Source organism: Triturus cristatus, chromosome 6 (genome assembly GCF_964204655.1).
Source record: "Triturus cristatus chromosome 6, aTriCri1.1, whole genome shotgun sequence".
NCBI lineage: Eukaryota > Metazoa > Chordata > Amphibia > Caudata > Salamandridae > Triturus > Triturus cristatus.
In genome coordinates, this window is record NC_140589.1 from 161987076 (window position 1) to 162010973 (window position 23898).

Consider the following 23898-nt stretch of genomic DNA (forward strand, 5'->3'; position numbering starts at 1 on the left):
TCAACAAACACACATTTGTGCATAGGAGTGCACCTTCGTTGGCATAAGGAACCGCGCTCAACGCTTAAACGCATTTCTATATCCAAAATCATCCTAACACAATAGTTAACGCATGCGTGCATTTCGCAGCACACATAACGGCATAACACTGACACCACACACCGGTAAATGTGAACCGGTGGTTGCAGGTGGCACTCACCGGCACTCATTTTTTATTTTTAGTTCTGCCCTGACTGCCCAGCAGGACACGCTCTTTCCAGGGCAAAAGTAAACTGGCCAGTGTGCAAAACTCTGCTCCGGGGAAGATCGTGCAACATCTAATAGTTATCAAGACTTTTAATGGACGAGCAAAACGGTTCCAACTTAGGGGGTGAGCGAGCACTACTCAATACAGCCTTCTATAAAGCAGCAACGGTCATAAGAAACATTCCCATAATGCATTCATCTGAATCTGAGAGCGGATGTGACGTAACAGGCAGCGTTGCAGACTTTGGACTTGGGGAACATGACAATCGGCGTCAGCACCACATCCTGTGATCCTGGGCAAATCACTTTAATTTTCCCCATGCCTAAAAAAAAATGAGCGTGACTTTATGTAAGGTAATTGATGCTCATATAAACAGTTTCAATACTTTCGGGTCGAATTTGCGCTATATAAAACTACTCCAATAAAAATAGATAGCAAGACTTTCCTGTGTCCTTAAAGTTGTACAAACACTACCATTTGATGCTTATGACACCCACTCCCATGCTAGTGCGAAAAAGTTACATCTAGGAAACAGAGAAAGTATTTGGAAAAAAAAGTATATTGGATTAATTCATTTGATGATTAACGACAGAGTGAATACATATGTTTTTGAAAATGGTCAGAGAAGCTATTTATTGCTGACTGAAATAGCAATTGACTACCCGTGCGTGGTGTCCTGCCACTTAGCAACATTTCTCCCAACAGTGATTTACCCACTTTTCTTTTAAAGAAAAATGTAAACATGTTCAAGCTACATTGTCAGTGGGAGTTGAGGAGAAGCCGCTGGCGTCACCCAGCCTCCCCTCCCCTCCCTAAAAAGGAAAATGTCATCTTAAAATATGAGTTGAATCGATAGTTTTTGGGCAACTGATACCATCGATTACGTACAGAACAGGGTTAGCCACTTTCCACTTCTGCAAATATTCAATTGAAAACTTGTGGAAACAATGCATGGTTTCCACAATGTCACTAATGTATTTACAATCTAAGATGCTTTGCTTTTTCTTCGGCCTGTCGACAATACTTGGCAAGTGAAATCCGATAATTCTGAGGAAGACCGCGGGGTGGCGCAAAAGAGCAACAATTTAATTCTCGATCTCTTGTATCACCCAGTCCGCGATCCTCAGCACTGCAGCCCCTCGGCCTGCTCCACAATAAGGAACCAAGGGGGCTGCTGCAGAGCGGGCACTGTCGGTTCACCTTCGGTGAGCTAAAGAGTTGAAGGAAGTGATGCGGCATGTAGCCGGAAAAGTGCCCCTGTAAGCCCCCGGGAGGTGTGCTACTGCAATGGGAGGGATCCGAGTGCAGGGCGCTCTCTGCGGTCCGCAGACCGGTGTCTATTGAACATTCATTTAGTATGAATGAAGGAAGGGCAGTGAGTGTTTGCACGTGGGGGTGGGGAGGCTAGGGAGCTGTGGGGGGGGGGGGGGGGGGGGGGGGGGGGGGGAGGGAGGGTCGTCGAGCGGGGATGTCCACCATTAGCCCATGCGGTCACATTCGGGATCTAACCGGGCACAGGAGATATTTCTGAAAGACAAAAAAAAAATCTGCGTTTCATCAGGGGTTTGGCTGGCAAGGCTTCGGCGCCCCCTCCTGTATCCTGCCGGAGCAGGAGGCGAGGGGAGCTGCAGTGCACACAGGAGGCGCTTCGGTGGGGCGATCCAGGAGCAGACAGGGCGAGGGAACCCACTAGAGGGAAGCCCACGGAGGATGCTGCGGGGAGGGGGTGGAAGGAGGAGATGAAAACCGACCTCACGTCAGATTCAGAATTCCTCCCCTACGTGCACAGCCTGAGAGGACAGGAGGACACGGGAGCCGAGAGCAGGGGGGAGAGGACGAGCACACCACTGCCTTTCTCCGAGGTCAAGCAGAAATGCCTCAGAGAAACGCAGTGGCGTTTTCGGATTCGGGGGCGTGTTTTCCTTTCTCTCCTCTTGCCATTGGCTGGAATGTTTACATTCCAGAGGAGAGAAAGAATCGAAAAAACACGCCCCCGAATCCGAAAAGGATGGGGCTGGTTTGGAGAGACAAACCTCTTCTCCAATGGCTGACCAGCATTCAAGAGGCCAGCCAATGGAGAAGAGGAGAGAAGCGGGGCAGGTTAAAGCCCCTCTCTTCAAGTCATTAAATCTCGCGAGTGAGACTGCACAAGCGCAGGCTTCGCTAGCCGAGACCTAAAAACTACAATTTGTGGCAGTACAGTAGACGGGCCAATACAGATCAAAATAAAGCTTACAAGCAACACTCCCATAGGAAAACAAACGCATCTACGAGTTTAGGTGTCCCCACTTTTATTGTTCTGCTTCAAGATATTATAACAGGGGCTAGCGTGCAAAAAGCAGAGTCTGCGTAGAAGACCAGACAGCAAATTGAGTGTAAAATGTTCACTGACGGAGGAAATTGTGCAAAAAGTGAAGGGGGGAGGGGAAGAAAAAAAAAGCAGTCTATTTTTTCTTCCCCCCCCCCCCCTTCACTTTTTGCACAATTTCCTCCGTCAGTGAAGGGGGGGGGATGAAAGGTAGAAGAAAAAAACATTGTAATTACAAATAATTATTTCCATCAAGATTCTTGGAAAATATTTGGTATACGAGAACAGAAAATAATTTCTGGTCACATCTAACCTACTAGTATCACACCAGTCAGTTTTTATTTTCACACTTGAATTACTCCTCCCCATCTGCCCCATGCACGCCCGAATTCTGTTAGTCATTATGCCCTTCAAAGCCAGTTTTAATCCATAGCATGTTCTCTCGTTTGGAGATCTAGCCCAGTCAGATACTAAACCCCAGTCAGATACTAAACCCCTACCTCAAAAGACATTCAGCAGGGAATGCTACTTGTGGAACACACTTTCAGTGCGTGCCTACCAAGGTAGGCCAGGATACAGTACCTGGGAGAGTGGTCAAAGCGCTGAATGCTAGTCATTGAAACTGGTGGTTATTGGCAGTTCACCAGTTCGAACCCTGGCCAGACCAACTTGGAATTCTATTTTTCCATGGTCTGTTAAAGGAGCAGCCTTAAAGTGGGTGTACTCATGGGTTATTAACTATGCAGCAGAATTGAGGTCTGAAGTACTCCCTAAAAAATAAAAAAATATCTATACACACCTTTTAGTGATTAAGGCAGTATTGGTAACAAGCACTCACCTGTCGTGCCACCACCAGGCTGTGTGTCTGCAGAGATGATTCCAGGATACCGTAGACACCGAAAGTCCAATCCATACCTGTAGTGGTAGTACTGAGCATAAAAGAGTTGCGTCAATACACCTAGCAAGCGAACCCAATCAAGAAATCAATGCAAATCTGACAGGGGAGGGGTTTCATAACCGTGACCTAGTCTGGATTACCACACTCTTTTGCCATAAATTTTCCTTATCACGGATTAACAGAGGAAAAGCAATAAGGACTTCTAACCACGCATCTTGACGAGTACAAAAGACAATCTATAGTTAAGTTTATACTTTTTAAATCTTCGCAGAATTGGTGCAGACAAAACAACTGCATCTATTCAAAGACAGTTTAGCTAGATGCCTTAACGATCATATCAAAAAGGTGTGCATTGTATTTGTAACATAAGATGCAAATATTAATATTTTGAAAGTGTCCAGACAATTTTAGCTTTCTTCTATAATAGTGTCGTTTTTAGATTGGGATGCATATCTCTCAATACTTTGCACATGCACAACCAATAGATTATGCTCCACATCCATTGGATTCAGGCTAGCCTGGCTTATGAGGGGTGACATTCCAAAATAGGTTCCAGAATGGTGGTTTACGGTCCAGGGAGGACCAGGCCCAAAAGTTCAGGCTGGACTTTTACCATGAGAACGGTCAAGACTGATTTGCATATGGCCGATTCCAAACTGGGGTTGCATGGTGGGGAGAGGAAAGAAAAAAGTGGGGTGGATTTAACCCAGATCTGTGACTAGGGGTGACTCTTTGCCAATGTTCAGCATTCCATCCATCATCTTTTTATGTTCCTATATTCACGAGAGTCGGAGCAGAAGTGGTCAACTGTACTTTAAATGCTGCCCTAGGAAGGCCCTGTGGTACCAGTGAAAGGCGACAGCCTGCATTCCTCTATTGGTTTCTGATACTCTGAGAATGATAATCTGCCCACGCCTCAAGTTCAGCAGCCCATCTGAACACCTTTCTACATTATAGTAAGCTAGCTTCCTACATTAACCATGAACTTCAGACAACCCAACATTGTTTTCAGGTTCTGTTTTTAGGTACAATTTTCAGAAACATAGTCATACCTTGAAATACATGGGACTAAATTTGGGCATTAGTATACAATGCAAAAACAAAGGTGGGGCGTGGGGGGGGGGGGGGGGGTCTTTAACTGGTCTACCCCCAAACCTACTATTATAAATTCGACATGTGGAAAAGTCATTAAAGAATCAGTGCACTAACATGCAGACTATAACCACTAAAGGCCAACGTCTGTCCATTAGTCTGTGCTAAATGGTTCACCAACAGGTCTTCTTTATTAAAGATAGACATTGGGGTATACCATCTCAGCAGAGTGCCACAAGGGAACAGAGTGCCACAAGGGAACAGAGTGCCACAAGGGAACAGAGTGCCACAAGGGAACAGAGTGCCACAAGGGAACAGAGTGCCACAAGGGAACAGAGTGCCACAAGGGAACAGAGTGCCACAAGGGAACAGAGTGCCACAAGGGAACAGAGTGCCACAAGGGAACAGAGTGCCACAAGGGAACAGAGTGCCACAAGGGAACAGAGTGCCACAAGGGAACAGAGTGCCACAAGGGAACAGAGTGCCACAAGGGAACAGAGTGCCACAAGGGAACAGAGTGCCACAAGGGAACAGAGTGCCACAAGGGAACAGAGTGCCACAAGGGAACAGAGTGCCACAAGGGAACAGAGTGCCACAAGGGAACAGAGTGCCACAAGGGAACAGAGTGCCACAAGGGAACAGAGTGCCACAAGGGAACAGAGTGCCACAAGGGAACAGAGTGCCACAAGGGAACAGAGTGCCACAAGGGAACAGAGTGCCACAAGGGAACAGAGTGCCACAAGGGAACAGAGTGCCACAAGGGAACAGAGTGCCACAAGGGAACAGAGTGCCACAAGGGAACAGAGTGCCACAAGGGAACAGAGTGCCACAAGGGAACAGAGTGCCACAAGGGAACAGAGTGCCACAAGGGAACAGAGTGCCACAAGGGAACAGAGTGCCACAAGGGAACAGAGTGCCACAAGGGAACAGAGTGCCACAAGGGAACAGAGTGCCACAAGGGAACAGAGTGCCACAAGGGAACAGAGTGCCACAAGGGAACAGAGTGCCACAAGGGAACAGAGTGCCACAAGGGAACAGAGTGCCACAAGGGAACAGAGTGCCACAAGGGAACAGAGTGCCACAAGGGAACAGAGTGCCACAAGGGAACAGAGTGCCACAAGGGAACAGAGTGCCACAAGGGAACAGAGTGCCACAAGGGAACAGAGTGCCACAAGGGACCAAGAGGTTGTAGGAGTTTGACAGGAACATTAAAGTTCAATGCATGTCAGTGTTTAAGAGATTAACTGAACTCTGCTTTGCATAGTAGCTTTTATATGGCTCTCTTCCCAGGCTTTCATAATCCAACACAATGACAATGGTAGCTATTAAGCATTTTCAAATAAAAAAAAAACTAGGAGGAGGCAGAACAGCCCTGCATCTGCAAACAGTTGGTACTTACCTCTCCCATGAGTTCTGCATGGACCTTGGACACACCATAGATGGTCCGTGGCCGCTGGATACAAAGATCAGGGGTTGGGTTGCGTGGAGAGGTAGGTCCAAATGCTCCTATCGTACTGGGTACAAACAGCCGCAGACTGTGTTCCGCAGCAATGTCTAGAATATTGTGCAAACCTACAATGAAACGCGTTAGTCAGTCGGAGGGTTTGCAGCACCACTGCTCTCGTCCATCATGGACCCATCCGAGAGGGTTTGAGCGTCAGTCGATGCTTACCGGTTATATTGACAGCTCTAGCCAAGGGAACGTTCGCTTCTCCAACAGCACTGAGCAAGGCACTGTAATGGATGAGCCACGTGATACGATTATTCACAATAATTTCACGCAGGTTCTTGTAGTCCAAAATATCTGAATAGATGAAGGGGCCTGGTTCCAAAAGAAGCAAAGCAATATTTATGTAGGAGTCAAAGATGAAGACTAAAAATGACTATTATTAAATAAACTTCAAAATATACATCTCTCCCCTAGAAGAGGTGTCAAGTAAAAAGGTTTCTAAATCTCTTACCACTGTAGAAGACACTATCAGGGGGCTTTCTGATATCAGACAGGATAACGTTGTTTTTCCCAAATTGTTTCCTGCAAAGTAAGCCACAATTAATGGTTACAATGGAAGATGGAGACCACTTTGTGGGTTTACTTCAGTTAAAGCAGCATTTATTCACTTTACAACGCTACGACATTCAAGCAGAGTTTCAAAAGGACAAAAGAATGCAACTGGGAAAGTATCTTTTAATGAGCCTACAAGAACGGACCCCTTATGAGATGTAATTGATAAGTAAATGATCGAGTACTATTTACAAAGCCCATTTTAATATCCAAAATGTTTAAAAGGTGTGGTTATATGACCTGATCATTCTTATCACTCCACTGATTGCGCTTTCCTGTTCCTTGTGGTGGTCTAACATAGCCAACACTGTGCCAGTGGACAGTCGTCTGTGGGGGTACAGGAGTTCTGCTAGTTAGCACTCACCTGGACGAACATATGGGCAGCTCGGGGATGAAAAGGTGGAATGCCAGTGTGTACCCTTTGGAGGATGTTTTAGGAGACCCACAAGACACTTTTTACATGGTGGCCAGAGAATTGTTGACAATGGCTTCTTCACAGAATCCTGACAACTATTGGACTGTTGCACAACACTATGGTAACTTAATAAGAATTTCCAAACAATGCCACCACAGAGTGGTGTACCTGCGAAGAAGATGAACATCCCTTTCTTACACTTTTGTCTCATCACAGCATCGGTGCACCGAGAAGAGGTTTCCCATCTCCCCAAGAGATGGCACCACTTGCTTAGACATAGGTTATCCAACCAGAGGTCTGAAGCCAAGGCGGATTCCGTAGTTTCTGCTAACATAGTATTCGGCTAGTAAGACTGAACTATTTTCTATCCATTAATCTACTTCTGAATCTCTGGGCTTAACAGTTACAATTGTTTCTGTATGCTGTGCTCTGTTAAATTTACCAGTCAAGAAGCCACTGATCTATACTTTTCTTTTTTCAATGTGCCTCACTCTCCAAATTACCGGCCTGTATGCTGGTGGGACGACCCTTCCAAGACCTCTGCCAACTCTGTGGCAGAGGGAGACATTACAATGAACCCCTCCTTTACTTACAACACACTATTCTCTCAAAAGATAGAGGGCCCAAAGCACCAGGACAGGCTCTTTCCTCTGCAATGTATAAATGTTGCTTAACTTGAAAACTTAGATTAATAGGTGGATGATACCGAGAGCATTCAAAAACTGTAACCTATCACTCCTGAGAAATGTAGACTCCCCGTCCACCATGCCTCCAGGCCGTAATCAACTGAATGTTACCAAAAAATAAATAAACTGAAAACCCCAAAACCGATCTCATTTTTAGACTATGGAGAATGGAAGATCCACACCACAGCATGATTTAAAGATATTGGATCCCACCTCTCATAAAGTTTTAAGTTTTTAATTATGCGGACGACACGCAGCTGTTGCTGAGTGTCGACAACACAAGGACTGCACAACTTAATGCCCAGAACATCTTGAGGTACACTGTTCAATGGATGACTGAAAATCTGTTGAAGATTAACCCAGACAAGACTGAGGTACTGGTGATTCCATCTACCGCCTCACCTTGGAATGACCTCTACTGGCCAGCAGAGTTAGGTCTTGCTCCAAAACCAAGTTTGAATGTAAAAAGTTTGGGGATTAAACTGGACTGTGATCTCTCAATGTCCAGTCAAATCTCCTCTGTGGTGGGAAGCTGCACTAATGTGATCCGTCAACTGCGGAAGTTAGCTCCTGTCCTTTCTCAATCAATGATGCGCTCAATCGTAGCAGCAACTGTTATTTCAAGACTAGATTATGGGAATGCCCTCTATCTGGGACTCCCCAAAACCCTGACAAATAGACTACAGGTCGTGTTGAATGACGCCGCACGACTTATTTTTAGACTCCCACGGAGAACTAAGGCCTCCCCTCTGCTTCATAGCCTGCACTGGCTCCCCATTAAAGAGCGAGTGGAATTTAAGAGCCTATGCACGGCCCATAAGGCAATTTACAGCCAGGCTCCAGCTTACATTGCAGATCGTTTGGTTGTGTACAGCCCAGTGAGAACACTCAGATCTTCAGATTCTCAGCTATTGGTCTGCCCCCGTTACAAATTAGTCACTAAGGGAGGCAGAGCCTTCTCTGTTTTAGTCCCTCAGCTATGGAACACGCTGCCTGAGATGCTGCGCAGGGAAGGGAACCTCCTGCGGTTTAGGAAGATGCTAAAAACACTGTTGTTTAGAAGGATTCTGAGTGTCAGCTAGACCAGGGAGTGTCTTTCTTGCAATGTCTGCCAAGCTTATTGTTGTAACTAGAGATTTCAAGCGCCTAGAGACCTGCAGGTGATTGGGCGCGATATAAATCCAAAATAACAATAAATTTGGAGGTGATCAGAACTCCAAAGTCAGGTCAATGTAATGAAGACCGTTCAACGTTTTAGTGCAGCTTTCCTTGCTTGGGCTACTCATCATGTGGTCCAGGCCTCAGGAGCCCTTTGTGTTTCACGAGAAAGCTTCAAGGTATCTAGAGTGATACTGCCAAACAGTTCCAAGCACGAACCGACATGGCCCTATCACTTCAGCCCTTATAACCATGCACTGGCTACTTGTCACACCAAATTCTCATTGAAAGCACTTGGCTTTCATAGTACTAGTGCATTTTTTCTGCAGTGCCCATCTAGGCTCCACACCGCAAAGGCAGGACCATAGGTCAAAAAACAAAACACTTCTGATTGCGTCCTTTATCATAAGAATCCACAAACATAGAAGCTCCTTCTTGGTAAAAACCTAAAAAATATGCAACACCCTATCAAAAAAAAAAAAAAGTTAAGCAACCACTTTGAACTTATAACAATAAAATTATGACTCCCACCCCCAAAAACATATGCTCAACTCACTCCATAGGTTATCAGGTCTGTATATAGAATTAAGCTTTCCTACAGCCAACAGGGCTGATCTTCACTTTTGAATGGACTCCATAGGGCACTTTCCTGTTCAGTGCCCTGACGCCCCACAAGATTTGTTCTTTAAAGAGATAGTATGCATTTGCATGCATGGCTGCAGCTGTTTTTCACACTCTATGCAACACCCATAGGTTATGTGCACTGAAGATGGACGCATCATGCCTTACAACACCTTAAAACCTCATGCAACACCCAAGTGTCCCAATATCTCTACCTGCCGCCATCATCTTTTTACTGTACACAGGGCTCGAAAAATCCACTTGCTATGGCGAGCCAGATTTAATAAGGACGGTCTATTTTTAGGGCCTACTCGTCCTTTCTGGCAAGTAGGAAGGCACACTGACTTTTGACCTCCGTCTCTAAAAGCGGAGCAAATGTAACAAGATTTTAATGCATCTTTATTGCCCACAAAGTGAATGAGCAATAAAGATGCATTTAAATCTTGTCACATTTGCTCGGCTTTCAGAGACAGAGGTCAAGTCAAGTACATAACAGTTGGTCCGAGTAGATTTTTCAAGTTAGTAAACCTGCAGGTCTAACAACATTTTTATGATTTTGAGCCATGGTACACCTGAAGGGCACCAATGGATGAAATGAAAATTACAGTGCTCCATGACCAACTATAGCAATGGTACATACAGAGTAACTTCGCGCTTTAGGCCTGGAAGGGTGTTTTGTAAATATCAACAAACTAGCATGCCAGAAAATATGTTCCCTAGCTGTGGAGGGGGTACATGCATTAGAGTTTTAAAACATCCTGCAGTAATATATCACATATTGAGCCAGGGTACAAGGTTGTTCAAAGCTGCAAAATGTTAAAGTCCAAGACCGTTCAGGCTGCATTATTTAGTTTAAACAAACCTACACCAAGGTCCAACAACAAGCATACTTTAGGTTTTAAGGTGGCTAAAGTCCTACTAATCAGGCATGTTCTAGCAAAGTGGTACCTGCTGACATAGGCATAGTCTAACTGTACTTTAGAGCTGTAAGTACCAGAGGGTGGAATAGGCACAGCCACCACTGTGGCACTAGCAAAGACAAGCCAACCTGCCCACGTCAGTCACCGCCGACAGTTCAGAAACAATGATTGTAATCACAGTAGCACCCAACAAAGCCCTCTGAAGCCATATACACCCAGGGAGTACATTCAACACATGGCATTTCCATGAGCATAATCAATGTTACCTTAGCAGCTTAGCAAGACCTACTCCAAGCTGGCCAAGACCACCTGTAAAAATGAAAAATGTGTACAGTTAAGAACACTCATGAGTCCAATCAGTGTGCCATCTTGGAAAATAATCTGGTGCAGTCTACATGAAGGCAAAGAACATGCCAGTCCATGACAAGCTACTGTGGAGAGCAGGATGAATAGGCTATTTCAATGGGGCAGAACCCCTCCAAACAGTTTACTCGACAAAGCTCAGAAGTGCTCATCTTCAAAAGATACTCCAAAACTCTGGATGCTCCACCTTGCAGGAAGGGGGATTAAAATTCACCAAGAACTGCTACCAAAACTAATGGCAGGGTTACTAAGTGGCAACCTGACACCAGCCAGTGATTCACACAGTAATTATATATATCTCTAGCGAGTTCTGGGCACAAGGTGCTAGAACTGGATATGTCAAGAAATGGCAATTGAGAAGCAACTCTCGTTGGCCGTTGAAACAAGTGAGAAGTCATAACTGGCACTAGTCATGGGTCATAGTTAGCATTTTCCGCCACTCTCTGAAGCAATAGGCAGATGTGAAGATGGTCACTTGGGACACCTGCAGTGGCCATGTGAATGAGATTCAAGTTCTACAGCAAATTAAATCTTAAGGCAGCCAAGGGCAGTAACACTCCTTATGTCTTACAGGGTAAGAAGCACAAGAAAATAGAGAATGATAAAGTACTGACTGTTCCCTATAACTTAACGAGGTTGTATTTAATTAAAAAAACATCAATTAAAACAGAAGATGGAATACAGAATAAAAAAAAATGCATTTAACTTGGCATGTTCGTCTGAGACTCTGCACCAGCTTATTAAAGTATAACTTTGATTTTAGCAAAGCGACTGAATAACTCAGCTGACATGCCCGAGACACTTCGAAGGAAATCAGAAAAGTGAGTTAATAGTTTGTGTAATCGTCTGTTAGGGGTTCGTTAGCAAGACTGGAAGGACAGCAGTAATGTTTTAAGGTGGGTTTGTCGATGCAGGGGACATGGATGTGTATAGTACGAACAAATGTATAGTGTGATCTCACTTGACAACCGTGCACATAATTATGTCTTGAGCTGATTTGTTAGGCTACGGAGATGACCACTTGATGCATATGGGGTTAAGGAAATGTTCAGTAGTCTCAAGACATGTTAATCCTGTAGTACAAATGCTGTTTTAACTTTCAAGATGGTTTTCTGGTGCGTGGTTTAGATGTGTTCAAAGCACAGATCCGACTTGGATAGCAGGAGTGGACGTGCTCGCTGAGTGGCTTGTGATTATGTATGGTTTTTGGGATGCAGGGGCAGATGTTTTGAGGGCCCCTAACAAGTCTTCTGAAATGCTTGGCATTGGGCAAGAATAGGGTTTTCTAGATTGCACTACCTACAAGGAGTTAAGTTGGGAATGTGGGCAGAAATGGGAAAGAGTAAATGAGTAGACTGACTACCACAGACTGGCTGGTTTTAGTGACCGAGTGCCTGGGAATTAGCCTTTCATGTGGAGGTCAATAGGGGGCTTTAGCAGATGAAAGAGGAAGGAGAGGGGGGTGAATGTCAGATGCTCGACCTGGTAACTAGTTTTCTAGGATTAGATTGACAATGAAGCCCAAGAGGTCAGGAACTTTAGAAATTGCATGAAGCATGCTCCGTTCGGTTTCATAACAAAGTGCGATTTCCATGTTACAGCTAGGTGACACGGTCATGTTTTAGCAGTGACTGTTGTATGGTGCTCTGTAGTGGTGCCTGGGGGCTCTCAGGAGAGACTATGAATGCCTCACCATTAGAGATAGTCTATTTAATAGAAGTGGTGGAAAAGGCGGGACAGGTGGCAGGGCTTCTGCCAGCGGTTTAATAGTGGAGAAGAATCGTGGTCAGATTGTGTATGAAAAAACCTGTGCAGTTGTGTAATGTACATGTGGGGTTGATGGTGATGCAGGAGTGCTTCTGTTTGGAGCTGGGGTGACTGGGTAATTAGGGTTGAGAAGGTAGATGCGGTGATGGACAAGCGACTGGAATGGATGCCTGCTGGACATTGTTTTATGTCTAGGCCCTCAAATAGACTACATTTAAGCAAGATTGATACACTTGCGTGCCAAGTCTCCCCACAAAAGAGTGAGTAAAAATATATCAGAAAGTCCACTCACCTGTTATCAGCACCCGGGGGTGATCTGTTTCGGTGAAAGACACCGAATGGAAACTGGCATCTGATGTAACCTGACGAGGTGAAACACCAATAAACCGGACCGGCACCACAGAGGCCTGACACCCACAGCATGGGCTCTGTAGCACATGCTTTGCAGCTCTTGTTAAAGTCCGGATAACTGGCATGGTCGACATCAAAGCCTGAAATCAAGAACCCAAGAAAAGAGGTTAACTTGCATAATTTCTCATGGGACAGAGCATGCCACAAAGCTTGAAGAAAAAAAAATACAGCCCTCTCAATCCAACCATAAGGTCAAATGCTAAAAAAGCCTTGAAGCATAATCCGTGACAGTAAAATTAAAGGGCAGTAATTCAAAATTTACTGTACAATGCCAGGCTGCCAAAATATGTGCTACCAACCTCTGATTACGGACAAGTTTAGGATATACCCAAACAAATAAACCTCCAAATATGCAGTTACTGGAAAACTAGGAGCAATTGCTGCTTTCTTCAAGAAATTTAAAAAAAAAAAAAAAAAAAAAAAAAAAAACACACACACACACACCACCGATAACCCAAGCCACCTGGACAACTACAACACAATATGATGTGGGTTATTAACAGAAGACCAGAGTTTCTCATATTGGAGCAGATTACATGTCAGAAGTATTTATTTTTAACCAATCTACACTGGGCGAAGGTGATAAGTGTTGGAAAATTGAAGGTTCCCGTTAATCTCCCAGTTAAAAACTAGCTGCTGACATCTGCAGGTCTGTGTTGGACCTGACAAGCAAATACAACAGAGTTCAGTTAACTGAGTTAATAGTACATTTGGGGCCCTTACATATAGGGTGCCCTTTTCCGGTTTGTGGTACAGCACACCTTTAAATAGGAGCGCCATGCGCAAACAGACAAAGTGCACCCTATTTTGAAATGTGCTGCCCTTACAGCAGCACATCCAAGTGAAATACAGAGCGGCTGAAACAAAGCTACTCTGTGGCTTACTATGCAAGCAGCAATCCCCGCACTTAAGAGGGGTTAGAGACCCCTTGCAGGTGGGTGCAGACTGCATCCACCTGCAAGGGATATCTGGGGCCTCCGGAGAGCTGTCATGGAGGGGGAGTGGGGAGACCGACTGACAGTGCGCCGCCTGGCAGCTTCTTTGACTTTGCATCCACAATACAAAGCAGGCACAGAGGTAAAGTGATTCCTCGTTTGCATCGGGCAATGCCCCCGTGCACACGAAAGAACGCCCTCTTGATAGCGCTGTCACATGTAGTGCTATCTGCATCATAGAAAGGGATGCACAATCTGCAGCAGCTTCTCTAGCCCAAAGTGCCCTGTGGCACACATGCCCGTTGCACACCCAGGGCACTTTATAATGCGGCCCCCAGTATTTACAGTGCGGTTATTAGGGCATGGCATCGAACCATGGCACTGCTCAGCTGCTACATTAGTACTTTTCTCACTTCGTGTGCTCCTGAGAATTGCCTCCAGGGTCGGCTTCAGACACGGGCGAGCTGGGCCCAGGATGCCAAACTTAAAAGCTGTACATGCATAACTGCTTTTAATCTCTTAATATGCTGCACGCACCCTGTTTAGCACCTATTAACTCCTGCAATCTTACTCCCATCCCCCTCTAGGCCCCTGACATCCCACATGTTCACACCCAATTACCCCACCGCCTTCTCACCAGTGTGAAGGTAAGATGTGGGGTGGTTCAGTAAGGTGGGTTGGGGGAGGCACAGAAGTGTTTGTGTTCAGAGGCTCTCAATGCGTGAGGTAGCACTAGAAACGGGATCCCGGTGGCTTCTTGCTTAAATGACCAGCAGCAGCATGGGCGCCAAATGTGTTTGCACCCAGAGCGTTTTGTGATTAAAGCGACCTGGAGTGCTGCCCACCAGCATGTGACGACGCCAGCAGATGGGAAATGTACTTTCACCAGGCTTGATGTACACTTTAATATCACGGAAGCTAGGCAATTTATTTATTTCACACACACTTTGCATACACAGGAATATTATTCATTTTACCACGAGGCCAAAGGCCTAAAAGAAACTAGAATGTCCAAATCAGCCTGTTAATGCAACGTATGCCGTCACGTTACCTGCTGCCAAAACTGCAGCTTTAACTACAGACTTTTCTGGCCAAAAAGATCTCATCCAAATTGAAGCCTGGATTATAGGTTTCCTGTATGTGCAGCTAAAATGTGTCAAACGCGAGGTAGACGTGGGCATATTTCTATTAATGACCTGCATGGGTCGGTTTGCACTGCTTTCTTGCACCATATCAACTTTGCGGATCCCGTCAAAAGCATTTTTGTAATACATTGCGACGCCCTCGCTTCTAAGAAGAGCACCGCCCTACGGCAGAATCAGGCGCGAGTGTGTACGTGTGACGGCGCAGGCGGGCTGGAACCGGTCACAGGCTGCGCGCGCCGTGCAGGATAGGTTCCTCCAGGGGGCCACGCGCGCTCAGCTCGGGCACAGATTACTTCACGGTCCGCGGTCCGGGATCCACGCGCGTGCGGACGGCGTCGCGCGCTCAGCGCATGGCCTGAGGGGCAGGGAAGCTTTTTAAAAATAAAATCCTCCATAAATCTCGCCCGACCGTTGGATACGTGGACTAAGGTTCTAGCAACTGTCAAGCTTTCACACGCCTGGTATTCCCCATGCACCACGTACAGTCGGATCCAGCTAGGCATTTTCTCCGAATTATACAGGATATGATTGAGTCTTCCAAGCGGATATGCCACAGGTGCTACCGAGACAAGCAAGAAGACACTTGCGATGTGTAAATTATTACGGTCAGTGCTTTAAGTGGGCCAGTACTAAGTACCTGCACTTTGTTTTTGAGAGGGGGGGGGGTGTAGTTGCACTTCAAGAGTGACGTAATATGTTAAATTGGCGAGTACTTGCTCTTCTCAGAAACAAACATACTCTGGTACAGAGTACCTGCACTTATTTTTTCCTATTTCAAGAACCTACTACGGTAATTACGAACATACATCAATTTCCCGCAGGCTGCAGGTGCCCCTATAGTCTGAAGGCCGACAAGGACACAGCGGAAATGACTTACTGGGTAGGATGTGGACTCAGCTGGTTACAACGCATACATCTGATCTCTCCCGGTCGCTCACTTACAAAACCAGGCCTACTGCTTTTGTGGGAGCGTCTATCTATAAACTGCTTTAGCAACGGTGCAACTGATGATGCAAATGTGAGTGTTAGTAGTTCATACAGGTGCTGATCGACATCCACGGAACTACTGTGAAGAAAAGGGTCGTAATGCCATGAAATGGTTCCTGGTGTCGATTGGTAATTTATTCAACTATAAGCAACCACTGTTATCCCCAATGGACATATGTAGACCAAAATTGCATAGTCTGAAAGGGAATTCACGAGCATTCAAGAGGTCAAGTAGAGTTTAACTCGCGAATGACTATGGCAAAAATCAAACCCACCTCGACAACTAGCCCTTGGCCCAAGTACTACATCTAGGATAGTCTCCGTGGTGCTAAGAACACTGAGACCTCAGGTGCTTGAGAGAAAAACGGGAGCACTAGAACTATGAACATTGGTACCCAGGACCTGCACTAGCCTAACTGACTTGAAAAACAGTGACCAAGTGGTTTTACTAGTGATGAGACACCTTCAGCCAGTTCGGACCTTTTATACAATAGCACTTTTGACTCTGGGATTAGTGAGTCGTTAACTTGTAACTGCAGCATGAGCCTACAAGTCCCTACGCACAGCACAAAAGCCAAATAAAGTAACGGTTGAAAAACGTCAGACAGTATGGGGGATACCTGGAAGTGAGAGAGTGTGTATGAGAGATATGCACACCGTTTCCAAAATGCTTAGGCATTCCTTCGCTCCTAACTATTTAGAGGTGGGGGAGCCAATATGTTAACAGGCAGTGAGGAGCAAAACAAACTAGAATGGAACAACCCTGCCACTGATAACTGGATGCGTATTATCTCACCATTGTCAGGGACATATATCCCCAATATAACCAAGCCACAAAAACCTGAAGAGCTTCAATAATAGAAGTACTAGTGCATCCATTCAGAAGTACTTAATACAAATTTTTCAAATATGCTTTGATACCTTATGTAAAGTTTCAATAAATACCAAGCAAAAAAAAAAAAAACTTAAACCCAATAACTGACAGACAACTTAGATAGTCACCTCCCTATCAAATTCAAACTCCTCATCCACGCCCACACACCACAAATCACACAAGCCATACACATGCTAATATCACCTACCACACAATACATCTCCTTTTGGTATCCACAATACACAAAAGGTAAATAATTACAACAGAAGCAAAAAACAGTACACCAGGATACAAAATAAAGTAGTCCAACGCTTGATAGGTTTGTCAGTATTGACTAGGCACTTTATTAAAAGAATATATATAGATTATAGAGCTCATTAGTATGGTTCTAGTGTCTGAATACATTGTCGTATATATTAATGTAGGCATCTCAATCTGAAGGTAAAATCTTGGTACTTCTATTGTGACCTGCGCAGACACCCGTTGGGGAACCAAAATAAGGGTTACACCTTCATCAGGGCACTCATGAGGGATATTCCAAAATTCAAGGTGGAGTACGGAGGGAAAAAGAAAACAATTGTATCCACGAGCAAAATATTATCAGTGTTTGCGGATGAGCCCCTAGATAAAATTTAGCCAATGGGCCCAAATACATCAAAACACCCCAAATCTCAGGGGAGTCCTCTGTTCCTGGATCAGTAGAAGTACACTCCACTGGTCATGTGGCACTTGACTTGTATTGCGTTAGGAGGATCCAGAGCATATACAGGATGTTGTAGGAAATAACTTTAAAGATATATCGAGGAAGAATTATCGAGTCAGCAATACGGAGTCTGGGATCGCAAAATTTGGCTTGGCTCAGCTCAAGAGCCCATGCACGAGCCAAGCCTTAAAAAGCTGCGACATGTAAATCAAGCAACTATCATGTAAAAAAAATTCTAATAAAAGAGTAAAATGTAAATAAAGCCTCTTGAAATTTAAATAAAGTATTTACATGTGTATGCATTTCACTTTAGTATAACAAATTAGATCACTGCATTTATTAAAAGTGATAGTTTGTAAGCCTAAATTTACAGCCATTCATGCCAACTGCCCCCCACTACAATAATCTGTCAGCTAAGAGGCAGGTCATCAGTCATATGCACCTTGTGTGGCCCAGGAGATTAAACACTGCAATAATATAGTTATTAAATAAAACGAGATTTTAGCACAGCGCACACAATAACTCATGTATTACAAGGTGTTCTCGTAATTAAGAAATGGCAGGTACAGTGACAAAACTTAAAAGATCACAGTTTGGTCGAGTGGGAAAGCCAGGACTGATCTCGAGTTTTCCAGATTTCCCATTACGCAATAGATGGCCATCTTACTCTGTTTAAATCAATAGGTTCATACTTGGTCTTGAATTCCTGGCGAATGAGGTTCACGGGCATCAAGCATTGCCACTTCGCTCGTTTTGGGCTTCAGGGCCCAAAAGTTACTCCCACCCAGAGCCAAGCATCTGACTCGAGCCTTCAAGTGACTTGCCTACCTCTACTGCATCGTTAGCCCCAAGAACCCCACTGCAGAGCACCTAATGCTTGACTAGGTCTGTGGCTGAAACTTGGTTAAGGGCATATACACTCTGAACATCCCCATGACATTCCTATAGAGTGCAATATGTATATACTCATTGCGTGTGGGAAGGCGAGACGATTCATGAGGCAAAGCATCGAGTGGGTCATTATGTGTAATCTATAGTATTCCTCTTCACATGTATTGTATATTGCATTATCTTCCTGCACGTGCATTATAGACATTTAATCAGACTCAGCACAATCCATTGCATAGGCCTCAGTGATTTAGTTCCTGAAGAGACAGCTTTACTACGGCAGAGGGGATTTGAGCTTTCACTGCAGTAATAAAACCTGCATCTGTGCTAGTTAATACACCTGCTCCAAATAACCTGTCCTGATCGTGCTTGCTCTGTACAAATTCAAGTGTAATAACGACCCAGCCCATAGAATACATCCACGGTATGCACACTGCAGTTAAGGTCCGGAACCACAAATCCTTGACTTTCCGGCCTCTGCAGACCCCCTGTCCATCCGTCGAGCGCACGTGAAGGTTTATAACGGGCCGAGAGCACACCGGTTCCAGAGAGAACGACTTAGGTGTCCACAGGTCCCACTGTCCACCTCATTACATCCACACCATGGGCGGCTGCCCGAAATGTCCGTAAAATGAGGCGTCTAGGGCAGCAACGTAGTATTCATCCCAGTATTGTGAGCAGAAGATGCAGCAAGTGCTGTGCAAGGCGGGTGTGTGCGTCTCCGAGCGTGGCGAGGCACACAGGGCGTTCCAGGCCACAGAGTCAGCTCTCAGATTCCACTGGGAGCGGGTTAATCTACTCCGGCCTCAGGCACCCCGCCCCCCAACACAGCTAGATCCTCACGTGCTACACTGGTCCGGTTTGTGACCACCCGCCAGAAGAAGCAACAAACTCAAAGTTGTTTACAAAAAATAAAATATATATGTTTTAAGGCGTCAGTGCCTATACCCTATGCAAAACTCGCCAATTCTGTCTCAATCTGCATCAAACCTGCAGGGCTACCAGTCCACTACATGTATGAACCAGTCCCCCCTCCACCCAGAAGGAAGTTGTATCACCCACAGCGTTTTATTCCAAACATGGAACGCAGGCACAAGGCAGCACGTAAGAGTTGAAGTACCTTCTAACATTTTGTACAATAACAGTACCCCAACACTCATTAAAGCTCTTATGGGCGCCCTCGATCGGTTACTCTCACCCACTGAATCCTCACCCCTTCACACACTGGATAAAGTACAATTTAGGGTCGTATTTCACAACCATGAACCCGCAATTTTCAAAGCGATTTCATTCCAAATTATTTGTACAAGATGTAAACATAATTATAGTACTGTGCAAGTGTGTTAAATAGTTACACGGTTATTTTTGTAGTTATAAAAAGATACTCGTCATTTGGAAGCAACGAGACCTGTAGAGTAGAATTTGGAGAGTGCTGCAACATCCCCAGATTTCAAAGTACGCAGAGTAAGGAACAAGGAAACTAGCAAACATGTCCCCGCTAGTCAGAAAGACACCACAGCGCCACTGAAAAAGTATCGCACGCAGCCTCAGTAACATCATGCACACTAGAAGACGAGCAAATAAAAGGCCCTTGAAGGGGGGGGGGGGGGGGGGAGGAATCAACGTCTGACGTAGTTTCCACCAAAGCCATGCCGGCATCAGAAAACACGGACTCGTACTATTAATTCAAAATTAAAAACGGAATACTAGTAATTCAAAATTAAAAAAAGGAAACCCTACGTAGCAGTATCATTAATCACAAACCGCAGTCATCCCTCAGTCCTTACCTTGGCTTCCGACAGACAGCGGCAGGGCTGAGGGCGGGACGATCCTTTTATACGGCACAGCCCACAGGCCTGCCCAATCCGAGGCAGCAGCGCAGGGGGCGTCGGCCAACTCGTCAGCCAGTGGGCGTAAATCATGACGTCAGGCAGAAGCACGCGGTAAGTGTATCATTTCCGCGTCCTCCAGCTCCATCCGCACCCGGAGATGCACAGTCGACTCCGTGTACAGCTCAGGCAGGTTGTGCCTGAACTCAAGCTGTCCCGCGATAGCTTACATCTTTGAATATGAAAAAAAGATTATCCGAGGTAACAAGTAATATCAAATTAATCCTCGGAATGTGCTCAGGTAGGTTGGGTGTTTAATAGTTGCATTATGGTACTTGTAGTCTGCCGTAAAGACAATTACTGTAAAAAGAACAACTGATGGACGGAATGCTAAACAAAGTAAAACATTCACCCTAGTACAGGGACCCGGTACTAAATCGTTTTTTTGCTCCCCATGCCATTCCAGTTTAAACCCAGCCAAATGCAAATCAGTCTTAACCCTGCACCCAATAGGAAAAGTCCAGCCCAACGGCCAAGCCACGTCCTCCCTGGACTGGAAACAAGTATCCTGGGACCGACTTCAGTGTCTCACCCCTCATCAGCCAGGTTTGCTTGACTCCAGTGGCATGGAGAGCACAGGACCCACGTCTGGGCATATCATAAGACAAGAACTATGAGATATAAAAAGTCAAATGATAAAAACACAATTCCAAAAAGGAAGTTTAGTGCTCACAGTACACTGTAGGGTGTGAGCAGCACATTCAATGGTGTCTTTTATGATCTGCTCACTGGTTGATAGCTCTCATGCACCCATAACTGTACACGCAAATAAAAACAAGTATTTGGTGACGCACTACAAAGATCCTACGTTATACTTTAATTTCATTTGCTTAGCTCCTCATACACTTACTTCTCAAGGTCTCAAAGTGCTTTTTGGTGAAATTTTTTTTTTTGTTCAAGTAATTTTTATTTTCATATTAAATCAAAATAAATAAAGGTATACAGTACACTCCTGTTACAATGCATATAGAGGAGGTAGTAGCGTCCAGTAGATAACCCAATGGAAGCAGATGGAATATATCTCGTTACAAGCATGCCTGACTAAAGGCCTAACGAAATACAACAAGATCTGGTATTGGGGTAATTTGAGAGATGCTGCGTCGGTGTATTAGGAAATCTGGTTCAACAGGAGTGTAAAATGGCAAAATTGGTGGCACATACGAAAAGAAAGATAAGAGTGAAGGAAAGAAGCCCTAAAGGAGAAAGAAGGAAAGAAAGGCGAGGGAGACAGAGGGGGTTGTGGGGCTACACTGGGATAGACTCGCAATATTCACCGGAAGTTTAATCTGGGTGTGTGCAACAAGTCAGAAGAAAGAAGGAGCAATTCATTCCCCTCTTTGAGGGGTATTCTTCAATGCAGATTCATGGTGGCTTGTTTTCTTGTAGGCACTTAATTAGGGCATCCCAAAGGCATCTGGGCCCAGCAGTAGCGAGTATTTTTAGGTCTCGCCTTGCTATCGCGTAAGCGATCGCAAAGCGAGACTATTGTAAGGGGCTCCCAAAAGTGCTCCAAAAAGCGGATTGCATGGCGAGCACGCGCACAATCACGCGCATCGTGCCGCCATGCAATCCGTTTGGCATCGCACTTCAAAGGGTCCGCTTCCCCGCCTGGAATGCGCTCCCCCGCCAAGCGTGCGAGCCACGCTCCGCCGGGCTTGTCTTGTTTCAATTGGGAGCACTTGCAGAGTACAGTTTCCTTACACTGTACATTTTCATTAGTTCATTTGGGGACTACTTCAACTAAACAAACTTGTTCAAGCTGTGACGGGCGATCCCGACATTGTGACACCCCCTTTCCCATTAATTAACCTGCCTTACTTTACCATACAGTTTGGAATCTATCCCACTTGCAGGGTGTTCAGGAGAGCGGCACCTGGAGAGTTGGCTGGAAGCCTCTGCCAATAAAAGTGATTTTTGCCAGAAAACGTCTTGTTTATATTACATGCTTTTAGTAAGCCGCGCAGCAGAGCCGGCGTGCTGCGCTGCTTACGTAAAACTTACAATATTGAAAAAATTGAGTTTAGGGAGCCACGTCTTTCTTTTCTTTGGCGCCGCTCGCTAAACTCAGGTAACCTGTCTGCCACCTTCTTCGGACCTTCGAGTTCATTTTAAAACGTGTTACTCATGTCTGTATTATTAGATAATATTACGTTGAAGACCAATGTTATTTTTTTCGTGATTAAACCTAAGCTCTGTTCACGCCACTTCTGTAGTACCTTGCAGCTGCCACAGTTTTTGGTGTTTTCTGTGCGTCGGATAATAGTCCGCCCCACGCGTGCAGGGCAGGAGCACCTGCCAGCCCTCCTCCACCACTCTCCCGTTAGGCATGCTTTTCTTTCCCACAGATTTAGAGAACTCGCAGCTTCCTGACGCCTCCCCGTCTCCAGTGAAGGCGATCTCTTTTACCCCTCCGCCACTCCACACTTTCCATTAATTACTTTCATGAATGTGGAGTCTGCGTGCTGTCAGCTTGTGTCTAGCGCTAATGCACCGGAAAGCAGGACGATTTTCACTATTGCGCAAGTGACCTCATATATTCTTGCCGGAGGAGAAGAGGCGTCACAAAAGCAATTACATCACAGCACAAAGTTGTTCAGCACGGTTGGCTCCTGAGAAAGCCTTCATTCATTCAAGAAGCTTGGCCTGCTCTGGATCTGCCTTATGCACAGTATTCCACTGAGCAACTTCGAGGTTAGTAGCTTAAATACTCCATTTACTTGAATAAGAATGAAGGTAAAACAGGAAAACGTTCATTGTCTGTGCCAACAGAGATGATTAAATTCGGCTGGTTATCGTAGTTGAAGTGAAATTCTAGACGTCTTCACTACAGAGAATACGTTTCTAGGCTGGAGACTGTTCAGAGCATAGTAGAACTTTGTGTAGTTCAATTTTATATGTGACGCTCTTTTGTGCAGTTTTTGAAATTTAAAATTGTGGCACAAAGCCGGCGACGAAAACAACCAGGAAAAAAGCACAAAACACACTGATAAGTTCTTGCAGTTGCACATTGAACCCCTCATTTATGCATTTGAAATATGCAACCAGTTCCAACGTTTGCTGCCATGCCTGTTCTGCTTCGCAAAAGAGGTATCTGTCCTGTGTACAAATGGTAATTGTGTTGAAAATGCTCGTTTTGTGAGCAGAAATGTTTTTAAAGTAGAGGGAATAATGGCCCAGGGCCCCCACATTAAATATGCTTCTTAGTAATGTGATTTGATTGGACAATCAGACTTACTACTGTAATAACAGTATGCTTAACCAGGAATTCTCGTTTAATCTGACTGCAAGGCATGCAGCAGGGCCCTTCCAGCCCTGTAGTCATATTCTTAAGTTTTCAGGTAAAAGCACTCAATGATTTCTGAATAATAAAAGCTTTAAGGTAACTATATTGTTCCTGCTTACATTTCACATGCTTTACTTAATCTTGCATTCCGTATGAGTGTTTGCTGTTTCCAGGATGTTGTTACTTTTTTTCCAGCCAGAATATTACTCTGGTCTCCCATCCCTCATAACCTATTTCCCATTTTCT

The 23898-nt window shown here is 45.1% G+C and overlaps 1 protein-coding gene across 1 annotated transcript in view; it reads right to left on the reverse strand.

The window, feature by feature from the left end:
• The window catches only part of LOC146816569 (L-threonine 3-dehydrogenase, mitochondrial-like), a 35822-nt gene extending 15538 nt beyond the window's left edge, over window positions 1-20284 (reverse strand). The window contains exons 1-7 of the mRNA XM_085610426.1: window positions 20268-20284; window positions 12830-13028; window positions 10674-10716; window positions 6507-6577; window positions 6218-6367; window positions 5945-6117; window positions 3394-3484 (exon numbers count right to left, since the gene is read on the reverse strand). Of these exons, the coding sequence (XP_085466552.1) occupies window positions 3394-3484; window positions 5945-6117; window positions 6218-6367; window positions 6507-6577; window positions 10674-10716; window positions 12830-13022 (721 nt within the window). The 5' untranslated portion in view covers window positions 13023-13028; window positions 20268-20284. The remainder of the gene's footprint in view (window positions 1-3393; window positions 3485-5944; window positions 6118-6217; window positions 6368-6506; window positions 6578-10673; window positions 10717-12829; window positions 13029-20267) is intronic.
• Between the last annotated feature and the right edge of the window lie 3614 nt (window positions 20285-23898).